General features: G+C 37.3%; 1 protein-coding gene across 4 annotated transcripts in view; it reads right to left on the bottom strand.

The window, feature by feature from the left end:
* Cyld (CYLD lysine 63 deubiquitinase) overlaps positions 1-16310 on the bottom strand; it is a 65068-nt gene that overhangs the window by 31100 nt on the left and 17658 nt on the right. For 3 of the 4 annotated variants that reach the window (XM_045151522.1, XM_045151532.1, XM_045151538.1), the window contains exons 6-8: positions 4715-4723; positions 3448-3546; positions 563-679 (exon numbers count right to left, since the gene is read on the bottom strand). In XM_045151522.1, coding sequence (XP_045007457.1) covers positions 563-679; positions 3448-3546; positions 4715-4723 — 225 coding nt within the window. The remainder of the gene's footprint in view (positions 1-562; positions 680-3447; positions 3547-4714; positions 4724-16310) is intronic. The other variant, XM_045151541.1, reaches the window with a different exon arrangement.

Genomic DNA, 16310 nt, shown 5'->3' with positions numbered 1-16310 from the left:
TCTCTGGGACACTTTCATAGTACCACGTCCTGCCACTGCACTCACCACCTCTGCAATTCCACAGCTGGATCGGGGTGCAATTATTGTGCATGTGTGTCCATGTGTGTGCAGTGTGTGTGTAAGGCATCACCCCAATCTACATTTGATTAATTTCTAAGAATCTGACTATAAACTCAAATAGGTAAAGAACCATTTCTGTTTTTTTCTTACCACTGGAACCTCAAAGAATGGCTCGATAAATATTTGCTAAACAGATGGACATGAAAATGAACAGACCAGGACAAAGTAATGTCTAAGAACCAAAATAAGGTGAAGTGTTTTTAAAAATGTCAGACAAAAAATTCTTTAAATTGGTTTGATTCTAGAAGTCTTCTACCTTAAGCAGATTAGTTAAGAGGTGAGACTAGGCTGCTAAAACATTTTAAATGTTTTATTATTTTAATAGTAGTACAGTTCAAATTATGTTTGATATTTTATTTCAGGAATATTAATCATGATCTATGCATTTTCCCTGATGTAAATGGAGAGCATCACTACAAAGAACACTAATGTTATTGATTACCTTCATCGATGTACCATGTATTTTTGGACTTGGATTGTGTTTGTGAATCAACAGACGACCCATTTAAGGTATAAAATAATTCAGATCTATTTCTACTTCCAGGGTCTGAGGTAGATCCTTAGGAACAAGAAAAGTTCTGTTAAAATAATAGTTCGTATAGCATCAAAGAGTTTTTAAACAAGAGAAAGTAATATACATATGGTATTAACAACTCTTCACACACAGACAGACAGATATATATATATTTATTATATATTTATTATATATATATATTTATATATATATATATTTATATATATATATATTTATATATATATATATAAATACAAACACAAAAATAATAATTTTATTATTGTCTTCAAACTTTAGTAACCATTTTGATCACATTAAAAAGACTCTCCACCATTAGAATCAAAATAGGAAGAAGCGGAAGCAAATTCAATCCCACTCATCTTTATATTAGTAGCTTTAATTTCTTAAATAAAATTTCTTTTATTTCATATACTATAATTTATTTCTTAATGTCAAAATGACCTCCCTTAGCTTCATATGATGAATCCATTGACTCAATACTTTAACCTATTATAATCATGCATCACATAAGGACATTCTGGTCCACACAAGACCCCATATGCAACAGTGTGACACAGACTAGGTATACACTAGGCTATATCAGCAGGGTTTATATAAGTACCCTGTCTGATGTTCACACAGAGACTCACTAACAATGGACTTCTCAGAATATATTCCATTAGTACATGAATTACAACTATATTTTCCCATCAGAAGAAGATAATCTTCAAATGTGAATACAAACTAATGCACAAGTTAAGATTTTTAAATGTTGAGAAGGAGTTTATAAGGGGAATGGATGGGAGGAAGGTAATGGGAAAAAGATAATGATCAAAATACATTATGTACATTTATGAAAATTGTCAATAAAAGGGTTTTTCAAACTTTCAGATTTACACTGGGTGTAGTTCAGTGAATAAAGTGCTTGTTTAGCTTATGTGAGGTGCTGGTTTTCACCCCAGCACCAAAAAATAACATTACTAAGTTTAATAGCTGGGGCTATAGATGACTGAAAGCATGCACAAGATTGTACTACATTTGATCCTTACATTGAAAAAAAAAAATGTTTTTAAGCCAGGCATGGTGGTGCACGCCTTTAATCCCAGTATTTGGGAGGCAGAGGTTGGAGGACTGCCATGATTTCAAGGCTATCCAAAGACTACATAGTGAATTCCAGGTCAGCCTGAGCTAGAGTGAGACCGTACCTTGAGAAACAAACAATTTTTTTTTAATTTCCAGATTTACCATCTAAACATCTTAGAATGCTACCCAAGTTCTTGCTAAATTCCCTAATATCTGTTGAAAAAAAAAAAGGACTATTATTCCTTATGTATTAGATTTTTTAATATGGAAGAAAAATATATAGCTGTATCACAAACATGTGATACTAGATACTGTCCTGCCTCAGTACTAAGAAGACACGCCACAGTAGATAGCAATAAAGTCTCCAGAACTCTACAGAAGCCAAACAACCGCACTTGAACCAGACCTGCTATAACACAACATTCCCTGTCCTTAAGAAAATCTGGCGCTAGGCACAGTGCCCTACACCTGAGTTATAGCAACTCAGGAAGTTAAGACAAGAGGGTCACTAGTACGTAGGAATTCAAGGCATGGTAACATAGCAAGACCTCGTCTCAAAACAGAAAATTTGTAGCTTGTTTATAATGTGGGTATGATGGTTTGAATGTAGATCCCCCATAGACTCAGGCATTTTTTATTAAATCTAAACTTGCAACTTGAGTTTCCAGTAGGCAGAGCCCTGCTGGTGAAGAGATGTGTCACTGAGTGGTGGACCTTGAATCCATCCTTACTTGGTGTAGAGAACCAGTCTGAGCTCTGGCTTTTGGCACTCACTAGTGTTGGCCTTTCTCTCTTTGTTACAGATCTGTGGAAATGAGCCAGCTTATTCTGCCACTGATGGTATTTCCCCTGGATTCTTTAAGCCTGAAATAAACCTTTTCCTTCACGTAAGCTGCTTCTGGTCAGATGCTTGCCCCAGTTATGAGTGGTAATTCCACAGTGGGAGTAGGAAGTTTACACTATCTTACACAGATCTGCAAGTTACCATAAAGAATACTACTACTTATACATCCTACAGTTAATTCTAGGCCCAATGATACATAAGTAAAGCATGACTTCCTTTTAAGCTGAGATCATTTTTCTTCAATAGATAATTGAAGAAAAAATAGTCTTCTCCAAACTCACATATAAGTTAAGAAAATTCTTACATTTTAAATGAGCCGTTGAGCTACCCTTTAAATCTATGATATATGTGAAAGCTAAAAGAAAAATACCTGTAAACTTTACAAATCTTATTAGGAAGCATTTGTAAGACAAATTGTTGCTCAGCATTTTGGAATTTAAATTTGTGCCATATCTAGTTAGCAGGATCCACATAATTAATCTCCAGTATAATTTATCAGCTTATCTACACCACCACCTATCTATGATTATGTTATACAGTTTCCACTGCTACTCACTGCACTATAAACACACACACAGTATCACAAGTATCACAAGTGTAACATTCTAAAACCAGCTGATTATAGACAACTGAAAACATAGTCCACACAGGAAGTTTCTTAACAGATAAAAAATAAATGGTGAAGAAGACTTAGCTTGAGCAGCACCAAGTACATAAAATTTTACTTTAACTGCTTAAAAGGTTTGAAAAAAGAACATTATATCTATGTCTATATCTATAATCTATATCTATCTATCTATATGCATAATAGTTTATAACTTATATAACATCTGGGAAAATTAGATATCATAGAAATTACCAAGAATGCTGTCCTATTAATCCATACCTGTAACCTTTGGTTTATTATGACTGGATGAACCTTTATCCCCAACACCTCTTGACATAAAGGCAAGTTTCGGAGGCCTCCTTTCCTGTGCCATGTTATCTGAAACAGTAAACATGCTTTGTAAAGACAAAAGTATATTCTTATAGAGGAGAAACAAGTAGACAATGACAAGAACAAAAACAAAACAAAAAGTACTTTTCCAACAAAAAGCTTTTTTTTTTTTTTTTTTTTTTTTGTTTTTCAAGGTAGGGTTTCACTTTAGCCCAGGCTGACCTAGAATTCACTATGTAGTTTCAGGGTGGCCTTGAACTCATGGCGATCCTCCTACCTCTGCCTCTTGAGTGCTGGGATTAAAGGCGTACGCCACCATACCCGGCTAAAAAAAGCATATTTTTTTACAGTATCCCAAATTCATTTTTAGGCTACTGAAAGTACTAAACCAGGTAATTTCTCAGGGAGAGAAACACTGTAGTTTAAAATGTAATTTCTAAAAGAAAATATACTCCCAAAATACTTTTCAGCTAAATGCTTTATGTCTTGAAATTTTTATTAGACATAGTCAATTTCATTTGATGTTTTAAAACACTACAAAGAAAAATTAATACTTTTTATAGTACTTCTCAGATTAGCATACCCAGCACATCCTTACATATTACAAAGTGTTTTGCACTCAGATCTTTTGAGGTGCTGAGATAAACAAAGATGGACAATTATTCATGGCATAGAACCAGAATCTTTATATACTAATGTGTCTGGGGAATCTCTCAGGACAGATATACTAAACTTATTTGATTATATATTTTGTAGCACTCCATATCCGATTACTAGATTTCATAGAACATAGCTTGGTAAAAGCCTGGACAAGAATACAGATCAGGGTTAGAAATGCACTTATTAGTGAAGAATATACTTCTTTTTTAAAAAAACATGTACATGTTAAGAATAAGACACATGTGTATACAAGCACATATAAACAGAAAAAACCCAGGGAATTACATCCAGATTAATAAGGCAGAAAGACAGAGGCATACAATAGTAATGGTTCTGAAGAAAACACTGAACTTCACTTTTAAATACAGATATAATAAATTTGGCAAACTAGTTTTTGATATAAAGACTATTTTAAAGACTTTAAAGCCCAGTAATATCCCAAATACATTCATAAATACTGAATAAATAAATGTTGAAGAGTCAATGTGGAAAAATTTTCTCTCAAGAAATTCAACAAAACACTCATGAAATCCAACATGACACTCAGGAGTCATACCTGATAAAGCTGTATATCAGCAAAAACGGTATCACCCACAGTAGAGTTTTGAGAACAGAAAGAAAAAATAGAAAAAAAATTTATATTCAAACACAAAAAGACCATTTTAAAAAGAGGAAATCACACTGAATTAATTCCATATAAGTAATGCTTGGCATATCTTTTTTCTATGGTTGAAGGAGGAAGGAAGTATATTACTAAACTATATATCTTAAACACCTCAGAATATGAACAAATGGAAAATTGGAATATTACTTTAGTTCAAATATTATGCTGACTAACCATGATTGTAACAAGCGATATAGTAAAGAAAATACTACTTACTAATACTTGTATAATGTTACTATTTAGATATTTATGTCATATATGGATCTAGACATAAACTGCAAAACTACAAAATTTTCAAATAAAAAGAGTAAGAGGCCAGGCAAGGTGGTACATGCTTTTAATCCCAGCACTTGGGAAGCAGAGGTAGGAGGATCGCCATTAAGTTCAAGGTCAGCCTGGAGCTATAAAGTAAATTCCAGGTCAGTGAGATACTACCTCAAAAGAAAGAAAGAAAGACAAGTGAGAGAGGAAGGAGGGAGGGATGAAGGATACAAAGGTGTCCTTATACAATGCTGGTAAAATAATCTTGAAATTTCTCAAATCACTACACATAGAATTACTTGTATGACCAAACAATACTATTTCTAAGCATATATCCAAAAGAATAGAAAACATGTAGACAGAAAAACCTGTACATGAATGATTATAGAAACATTTTATGAGTCAAAAACTAGGAACTGGGCTGGAGGGATGACTTAGCAGTTAAGGCCCTTGCCCACAAAGCCAATGGACCCAGGATCAATTCCTAAGGATCCACATAAGCCATATGCACAAGGTAGTGCATGTGTTTGGAGTTCATTTGCAGCAACTGGATGCCCTGGTATGTCTCTGTCTCTGTCTCTCTATGTGTGTGTGTCTCTCTCAAGTAAATAAATAAATATAATTCAAAAAACTAGGAACTATTCAGTTGGCCATCAACTAATGAATGGAGCAACAAAATATGGTCTGTCTATTCATAAATATGTTATTCAGCCATAAGGACTTGAATACTGATCCATGCCTCAACCTTGAAAAGATAGCTGCTTAAGAAAAAGAGTCATCCATGAAAATACCACAACACACACACACACACACACACACACTCTCTCTCTCTCTTTCTCTCTCTCTCTCTCTCTCTCTCTCTCTCCCTCTCTCTCTCTCTCTCTCTTTCTCTCTCTCTCTCTCTCTCTCTCTCTCTCTCTCTCTCTCTCTCTCTCTCTCTCTCTCTCTCTCTCTCTCTCTCTTTCACACACACACACACACACACACACTTCCACAATAGGCAAATCTGTGTGTAGAGATAAAATGTACATTAGTGGTTGACTGGGTCTGGAGAGTAAAGGCAAGAAGGAAGTGGATAACAGGGTTTCTATCGGTGATGGTGGAAAATCTCCCTAAGCCAGATTGACAGTCATAGAGTTAACAACATTGCAAATGTAGTTAACATCACTGAATTGACGTTTAATGAGGTAAGTGTATGGGCACATGAATTAGACTGCATTCTTAGAAATTAAAGAGAAAAAAAAAATCTTCTGAATCTGAAACTAGGCAAAAGCTGCTACTGGACACCAAAGAGAAAGCCCCTTAAGAAGGATAATTCAAACTACAGATGCAGAAAAATACACATCATCTCTAACTAATGGCTAAGGACTGCAATAGATACTTTAAATTTCCCGAATTCTCACAACTCAATAATAAAAGAGCAAACAATTCAATTAGAATTAGAATCTGGCCAAAACAGATGAAGTAACATTTTGCTAAGTAAGATAAACACAGGGCAACAAGCACACAAATGATGTTCAGCGTCATGAGCTATTAGGGAAACAAGTGAAAACTGCAATGAACCATCACCACGCACCTCTCAGAACAGCTAAATGAAAACAGTGACAGCACCAGTGAGGATGTGGAAAGACAGATTACTCATCTCTCGCCAGTGGTCATGGGAGATCATACACAGTCATTAGAAAACAATGTAACCATTTCTTTTAAAGCCTTGATCCAATTCACTATGCCGCAACCTGCTCAGGACGCCTCCAGGCTTGGGAGCGGTTCTGTTTTGCTAATAAACCCTTATTTAATTTGCTCTTCCGCTGAGTCTGCATCTGTCATTCCTCATGAGTGCAAGACCAGAATCCAAGAGGCACTGGGTTGGAGAATTTTAGTGACCATCAAGTATCCTGCACTCTGACTCCTAAACTAAGCTTATCCAGAGCTGAGAAAGGCTCCATCGCTCTCAAAACCAGTAACACCATCATTGGTCACTGACTGGGTAAATAGCTAAGTAAAGTAGCTTAAGTGCTGGCAAAAAGAAATGAACTCTCTTATACTGCTTCTGGGATTCTAAATAGTGCAGGCAGCTTACAAAGATATTGTGGCAGTAAGCAATCACCCATAATAGTACCAGTCATTTCATATCTAGATATTACTGAAAAGTAATGGAAGCATATGACCCTGCAAAGATTTGTCTACAAATTTACACAGCAGCATTACTCACAGCAGTCAAAAAACTAGAAACAGGGGCTGGAGGGATGGCTTAGCGGTTAAGGCATTTGCTTGCAAAGCCAAAGGACCCAGGTTTGATTCCCCAAGACCCATGTTAGCCAGATGCACAAGGGGGCACGTGCATCTAGAGTTCATTTGCAGTGGCTGGAGGCCTTGGTGCCCATTCTCTCTCCCTCTTTCTCTGTCAAATAAATAAATAAATAAAAATATTAAAAAAAAAAACTAGAAACAATCCAAGTTTCCATTAGCAAATCAATGATTATACAACTAGAATCTTTCACAGTAATAAAAAGAGCAACAGAGAAGAATCAAAAAGTATGTTGAGTAAAATAAGCCACAACACCCCTCTCAAAGTGTATCATGAGTTATTCTACTCACATAAAATTCTGGGAAGTTAGCTCCGTTGGTAAAGTGCTTTGTCTCTTAAGCACAAGAATCTGAGTTTGACCCATAATCCATGTAAAAGAAAAAATCTGGACATGGTGGTCTTCCCAATGCTAGAAGGCAAACAGATAGATCCCTGGGGCTCAATGAACAGCCAGTCTAGCCTACTTGGCAAGTCCTAGTTTTGAGACACTGTCCCAAAAAAGATGGACAGTACCAGAGGAACAACACCCAAGGCTGCCCTCTGGCTCCATATGCACATGTGCGCACGCGCGCGCACACACACACACACACACACACACACACACGCATGCATGTATATACACACACAAACACAGACACAAATTTTGGATTATGAGAACAAATGTACAGTGAAAGAAAGAATATCAGTAGTTGCAACAGTTGAGATGAGAGCAGAGGAAAAAGAGGGATTCCAAAGGTTATACTTTGGGGTTATATATTCATTATTTTGATTCTGGTCATGAACTACATCACATAGGCCAAAACTTACCAAACTCGATACTTTAATTATGAACAGTTTACTATATCATTTATATTATTACAAAAGTGTTACATTTTTTAAAACAAGAGTCATGAAGTACAATGACAAGCAAATACTGTATAACATGAAGAAAAACTTAATCAAGAAATACACAAAAGGAAATAATATACTTGAGATTAATGTTAGGAGGCAAAGTTCATTATACTTTCTTAAAATTCTATGCATGTGTACTACACTCTGAAATAAATAATAAATAGCATTACTTTCTTAAACTCTTCAGCTAAAAGACAGAGACCACGCTCATTAAGCAGAAATGTAGTCATCTGGGAGTGTCACTAATCAGTATTCTTCATTACAACTTTACTAACTTGAACATGATGCCATATGTCTTCGTGTTTTTAACCACTACAGACAGCAATGAAGAGGGGATGTCTTTACAGCAGGTTGAAGATTCCTGCATCTTTTCAGCAAAGATTTTCAGAAGCCCACAGAGAGAAGCAACTGACTCAAAGGATTTTTTTCCTAATCTCACCAGCTGTGCCACTGTTCCAAAAAGAATCTTTTCTAAATACTGGAAGTACTGATTTTGTCCCACAAATGAAGCAAATTAGGCAAGAAAAAGAAACTTAGGAACTAAAGGAAACACTATGATGTTTTTTTTTTCCTTAAGAAGTTAATGATGATATGAAATATAACTGAAGAATTGTTCAAATAAACTAATCATCATTTAAACAACTTTAGTTTTTAAAAATGTATTTGCAAGCTTTATTTTGTTGGCAAATAAGCGTAATTTGTGTATTATGTTACAAAAGCTAGTACTATTCTGAATTATCAGCTATTCAAGATTTATGAATATTAAACTTTAAAAAAAATAGCATTCTACTCTGAGCCAGCAGTAATGTCAATGACAACCAGAAATCTAAAAGCTCATAGTGTGATTGTCAAAGGACTCTCAAGTTATGAAGCTGACTTTTGCTATTTTAATTCTATGCCAATATTTAAATAAAATGTAACTGATGTTTTAAAAATAAGCACTACCACAGAAGAATTCCATGTCAGGTTACATTTAATTCTATTACAGGTAAAATAAAAACAGTAGCTTTTTTGCTTTTCTCTTATTTCGGTTTCTTAAGTACTATTGCAGATTCCAAGATAATTTACATTTCAAACAAACTGAGGAGCACAAAAAATAAAAACAAAGAAAGAAATACAGCTGTAGAGTGGGAAGGAGAAGTATTTCAAATCTTTATTCTATAGCAGAGTGGGAAAAACACAATTGGTTACAAGTAAGCCAACATCACAGTTCAGGTACTTTTTAAAAAATAATAATGGTAAATAAACTACTGATATCCCCAATCTCCCAACTTATTTAATATGATGAGTAACATCCAGCTATAAAATGTTAAATCCAAAGCAATGCAAGTAAAGTAGGTAAAAAGGAGAGCCATACTCTAAGATGTGATGGGTTTGGAGCTTTCAAAAGCACCATTTGGACATCCCTCTAAGACAATTTTTTTTTCTGGTTTTTCAAGGTAGGGTCTCACTCTGGCCCAGGCTGACCTGGAATTCACTGTATAGTCTCAGGGTGGCCTCAGACTTACAGTGATCTTCCTACCTCTGCTTCCCAAGTGCCAGGATTAAAGGCATGCGCTACCATGCCCAGCTAAATTTTTGTTCTTTTTTAAGTTTTATTTTATTTATTTGAGAGAGAGAGATGGAAACAGGCAGAGAGAGAGAGAATGAGTGTGCTAGGGCTTTCAGCCACTGTAAACAAACTCCAGACACATGTGCCACCTTGTGCATCTGGCTTAGGTGGGTCCTGGGGAATCAAACCTGGGTCCCTTGGCTTCATAGGCAAATCCTTAGCCACTAAGCCATCTATAGCAGACACCTCTAAGACAAATTTTAAAAGGAAACTCCCAGATGTACTTTACTTGCTAACAGAAGTTAAATTTTATTTAAGGACATGATTGTGAAAAAGCATTATTAGGTAAACTGCTTATCTCTGAAGACTATATAAGTAATGAAAGGGAAAAAATGGCAAGGGCTTCCCCTTAACCATCCAGAAAGCTAGTATTATAATTAGAATAACTCTCCAACTTTGTTAAGGACAGCATGTCTCAACTCAGCTCTGTTGACATTTTGAAGAATGTGGGACTGCCCTGCGGAAGTTTAGCAGCATCTCTGTGCACTCAGTAGAGAGTTATATATCCCTTCCCACCACTTTAGATAAGAGCCATCACAGATGCCTCCAAACCCCTGGGTGTAGAATCATCTCAGGTTAAGAACTAGAAGGATCTTCTTTTCTTAAAAAAAAAAAAAAAAGAAAAGAAAAAAGTTGAAGTTATTTATTTGCAAGTGTGTGTGGGGATAAACTTAAAACTTTAATAGTTACCTGATGAAAAATCATACCATATTTCAAATTTAAAACCTGTAAAAGTATCATTATAAGTGTCACCATGCCTCCCCAGGGAGGTGTTTCCTTTTTTGTGAGCAAACACCTCTGTGTCCCAACATTTACATCATTTAAAAGCTAAACTGTTATTACAGAGTAAGTTCCTACCAGAGGATTTCTCCTATAGACTATAGACATAAACCTGGACAGGACATTTTTTAAAAACTATCTATGGGCACTATAAAGTAAAAAGTAGGCAACCAGATGATGATGAGTCCAAAAGTACTTAATGTAGAAAAGGAAACCTATTCTAGATAGAAAAATTCATACACAGAAAAGTAGAAGTGCAATAGAAAAGGACACCTAACATCCTCCTCTGGCTTCCACATGCGTGCACCCATATGCACACACATGTATATACACTATACACGTACACACCACATCACATATACTGCACACAAATAAAAAAAATAAGGAGGCTGGGGAGATGGCTGAGGCACTTGCTTGCAAAACCTGCTGGGTCAGGTTCAATTCCCCAGCCACTCATATAAACCAGACACAAAAATAGCCCAAACATCTGGTGTTTGTATGCAAAAGTGGGAGGCCCTGGCACACACATACATATAGATATACATATACATATATATATGCATATACATCCACAGACACATGCAAATAAATAAATTTTAAAAAATAATGGGGCATAGTGGCACATGCCTTTAATCCCGGCACTTAGGAGGCAGAGGTAGGACTTCTGTGAGTTCAAGACCAGCCCAAGACTTCACAGTGAATTCCAGGTCAGCCTGGAGCAAGACCCTACTTCGAAAAACCAAAATAAATAAATAAGGAACTGGGGAAATGGCTCAGTCAGTAAAGTGTGTCACACAAGCATAAGAATCTGAGTTCAAGTCTTCAGCACCCACATAAAAAGCCATGCACGGGGCTAGAGAGATGGCTTAGCGGTTAAGCGCTTGCCTGTGAAGCCTAAGGACCCCGGTTCGAGGCTCGGTTCCCCAGGTCCCACGTTAGCCAGATGCACAAGGGGGCGCACGCGTCTGGAGTTCGTTTGCAGTGGCTGGAAGCCCTGGCGCGCCCATTCTCTCTCTCTCCCCCTCCATCTGTCTTTCTCTCTATGTCTGTCGCTCTCAAATAAAAAAATAAAAAATGAACAAATTTTTTTTTTTTAAAAAGCCATGCACGCCTGTAATCCCAGCACAAGGGAACCAGAGACAGGAGGATCCCTCAGGATTGCTGGCCAGCACGTCTAGCTGAATCAGTGAGTTCCAGGTCAATGAGAGACCTTGTCTCAAAAAATGAAGTGGAGAGGTCTGAGGAAGCAGTTCAGTGAGTAAAGTGCTTGGCTTACAAGCATATAAACATAAATCTAATCCCCTGTACTCATGTAAAAATATTGGATATGGTGCCAAGTGCTTGTAAACCCAGCACTGGGAGGGTGGACACAAGATATCCCTGGGGCTCGCTGGACAGCCAGTCTAGCCTAACTGGTGACTCCAGGCCAATGAGACCCTATCTCAAAAAAAGGTGGATGGTATTTCTGAGAATGAAACCTGAGGTTGTCCTCTGGCCTCTACACACATATATGCACATATACACATAATACCATACAAATGCACACACAAAATAAGCTGAAGAGTGAGTGAGGTATACCCCCTGACGTCAACCTCTGCCCTCCATGTAAATGCGCACGCACGCGCACACACATAATAAAGCAATAAATGAGTAACATAAATAATCAGGAAGGGAAATATCTTCTCACCACTAGCAAGACTTTTTCTCAAGTGGTAATAATGAAGGCCAAAAGGCTGTGGGAGAGAAGAGGGAAAGAACAGAACTCTAGAGCTCCACTCAAGGGAAAAGATGGACTTTCTAATAAATGATGTTAGAACAAGTGTATACTTATCGATGTGGGAAAAAAAAGACTAAATTGGATCCATAGTCTCCATTATACAACACACAAAATATAGATCAAGATACATACAAAATGTAAAACTATAAAAGTACTACAAGAAAGCACATGGAAATTCCTTTACAACCTTGAAGTGGCTCAAAGCCCAGAATCCCAAACACAAATGATAGACTCATTTGCATAAAAATAAGTTCTAGGGCTGTAGAGATGGCTTAGTGGTTAAGGTGCTTGCTTGTGAACCCTAAGGACCCATGTTCAATCTCTCCTCAGATCCCACATAAGTTAGATGCACAAAAGGTGAGGTAAGCACAGGGTCACACATGCCCACTAGGTGGCAAAAATATCTGGAGTTTGATTTCAGTAGCTGAGGCCCTGGCGTGTCAATTCTCATTCTCTCTCTCTCTCCCCTCTCTAAAAATAAATAAATTAAATAAATAAATTCTACAAGGAAAAAAAGCAAAAGCAAAAATACTATGTTAAGTAAAATATGCCAGATACAAAAGACACATGTGTCTACTTATAGAAGACACTAACAATAGAAAAATTCATAGAGAAAATACTGAAAAAAATAGAAAAATGGAGTTATTTCTTAACAGGTACAGCATGCCTGTAGTCCCAGAGCTCAGAAGGCAGGAACGAATGATCCCCAGCAGAAGCGGGCTAGTTGGAGTAGCCAAGTTGGCAAACTCTGGGTTAAAGTGAGAAACTCTGCCTCAGAAAATAAGGTAGAGAGTAACTGAGGAACACCCAACATCAAACTCCAGCCTACATACACACACACACCCTTTGAACATGTGTGAACACAGACATGTGCCATGCATATATGAACACACATACACACACCATACATCTATACATGCAAACAAAAAAGATAAATTAATTAGTAGGTAGATAAAAAGATGAGTAGATACAAGGTAAATACAGATGTTGAATGCAAGATCCTGGTGACAGGTTTATGAATTATCAGGATTTATTATTTAGTTATTTCAACTTTTCTGTATGTATGAAATTTCACAATAAAATATCTTATGAAAATATAAAAATAGAAGACTCTGAAACAAGCAATTCAACAGAAAAGTAAGTAGAACCACAAGCAGGTATTTACAGGAAGAACACAAATGTTCAAAACACATATGACAGGCAGATCAACCATACTTGTAATCAGGGAGATACCACTTTTAAGGCATCAGACTGGAAAAAAATTAATTAGTTAGCAAGTACTGAAAAACATGAGGAAACAACTCAACACCCAAACATCCATTAGCATTAGCAAGGGGGCACTAAAGTGCAGGCTAATCCCACAATCAAACACACAGGGAAGCAGTGATCAAGTCAACTGAACTACCAATACCCTCACCTACAACACAGTGCTGAAAGTACGCAGCAGACAGTACGATTCTCTTCATATTGTTTATATCAGGTAAACTAAACAACATAGGCTCAGAGACAGTATAAACTATAAAGAAAATCAAGGGAATTGTTAACGAAAAATCAAAATAGTGATATTTCTATGAGCATGTTACAGTTCTACTGAGGAGAAGGCACGTGTATAGCTTCTACTCAGAACATCCTATTTCATAACCTGAATGGCAAGTTACAAACGTTCGTTATTGACATGCTCTTAGTATTCTTTTACATAACAAAAAATCTTAACCATGAAAAAAATGGCACTACTACCCATTTTAAGGATAAATATTCTTAATGTGAACAGTCACATGAAATTATTGAATAGAGATCTCAGTCTTAACATATTGAAAATCAAAACCCAAGCCAGGTGTGGTGGCATATGCCTTTAATCCCAGCAATTTGGAGGCAAAGGTAGGAGGATCCCCATGAGGTAGAGCCCAGCCTGGGACTACAGAGTGAATTCCAGTTCAGCCTGGGCTAGAATGAAACCCTATTTGAAAAAAAAAAATTACTTCCAATTCCTACCACACACACATTCTTGTCCATCCAACTGTGTGACCCACTTCAATAAATACCCTCCATAGCCATCCTGGATTCCTCTCTCTCTTTCAAAAACCTTACATATGGGCTGGAGGGATGGCTTAGTGGTTAAGGCACTTGCCTGTGAAGCAAAAGGATCCCCGTTTGATTCTCCAGGATCCACGTAAGCCAGATGCACAAGGGGGCACATGCATCTAGAGTTCATTTGCAGTGACTGGAGGCACTGGTGCACCCATCCCCCCCCCACCTCTTTCTCTCTCTCAAATAAATAAAATATTTACAAAAACTCACATACAAGCCATCTGAAGGACTTTTTAGCACTATTTAAATAATAGCCCAACTCTATACACTCTCCACCCACTTCACTGGATCATACCAAGCTAAGCCATCATCTCTCATAGAGATAAATGCACCAAGTCTCTCCCAAATGACCCCGTTTGTGTCTTCCATAGAGTCCATCCTGATGTTTCTTTTTCTTATGCATGTGTACGTGGTATGTGTGTTATGTGTGTTCACTTATGTATGGGCACATCTGTATGCAGATGTGTGCAAATGCATGAGGAGACTAGAGGTAGCTGTTCAATGTCTTCTTCAATCTCCACTTTACTTACTGAGACAGGGTCTCACTTGAAGCCAGAACTCACCTATTCGTCTAATATATAGCTACCCAGCCTGTCCCAAGGAGCCAATGTCACTGCCTCCCAAGCGCTAGGATTACACTGATCACCATGCCTAGCTTTTACATGGGTGCTAGAGACCTAAACTCTGGTCCTCATACTTGCAGAGCAAGTACTTTATCTCCAATATAGTCCACTCTTAACATGCAGCCAGAATAATCATTTTAAAATGTGAAGTCTGTCAGGCACACCTTGAATCCCAGCACTTGGGAGGCAGGTAGGAGGATTGCTATAAATTCGAGGCCAGCCTGAGAATACATACTAAATTCCAGGCCAACCTGGGCTAGAGCAAACCCTACCTCGAAAAAAAACAAAAGCTAAAATAAATAAAATAAAAATTTGAAGACAAGCTGTCTTTTGCTCAAAACCCACCTATGATTCTATCTCTTCAGGAATAGAAGCCAGAAACCCAATTGGTTCAACCTATCTGTGGCAACCCCTCCCTTCCTTTCTCTTCTCTCCTCTTCTCCTCTCTTCTCCTTTCCCCTTCTCTTCTTCTCTCCCTTCCCATCCCCTCCCTCCTCTCCCCTTTTCTCTCTTTACTGTCACTCATAAGGAACTTCTGATATTGCTCCAACTACTCAAGCCGGTGGGATCTCTGGGCCCTTCTTTGGAATCCATGTGTTCACTCTCCAGTTTTGTTCATATCATGAGCTCAAATGGCTTACAGAAAGGTCTAACTTCCATAGGTTAAACAGAAAATCTCACCATGGTCAGTCCAGCACTCTCTTCTCCTTATCCCCCTTATCTTGTTAGACAGAGAACATCCTCATCACCATCAGATTGACCATATATTCTACTTACTTATTGGGTCTCCATTCACTAAAATGAAAGTTCAACATGAGAAAAAAAATGTATCTGCTTTGCTTCCTGCTATATCCCAACATCTACAGTAAGTTCATGTAGGGCTTGCTGATATTTGACAAATGCTCTTTTGTAATAATGATTTAAACAATAAGTATTCACTATAGCAACCAAAACTATTTCAACTCACAAAATCATAAACTGTGTTATTTTCTTAAATAGGCATGAAAAAGTATATTAAATATCACTAACAGCCAGGCATGGTGGCACACACCTTTAATCCCATCACTCGGGAGGCAGAGGTAGGAGGATCACCATGAGTTCGAGGCCACCCTGAGGCTACATAGTGAATTCCAGGTCAGCCTGAGCTA

The sequence above is a fragment of the Jaculus jaculus genome, chromosome 1, assembly GCF_020740685.1.
Source record: "Jaculus jaculus isolate mJacJac1 chromosome 1, mJacJac1.mat.Y.cur, whole genome shotgun sequence".
Lineage (NCBI taxonomy): Eukaryota > Metazoa > Chordata > Mammalia > Rodentia > Dipodidae > Jaculus > Jaculus jaculus.
This window is presented reverse-complemented; position numbering and strand designations above follow the sequence as displayed.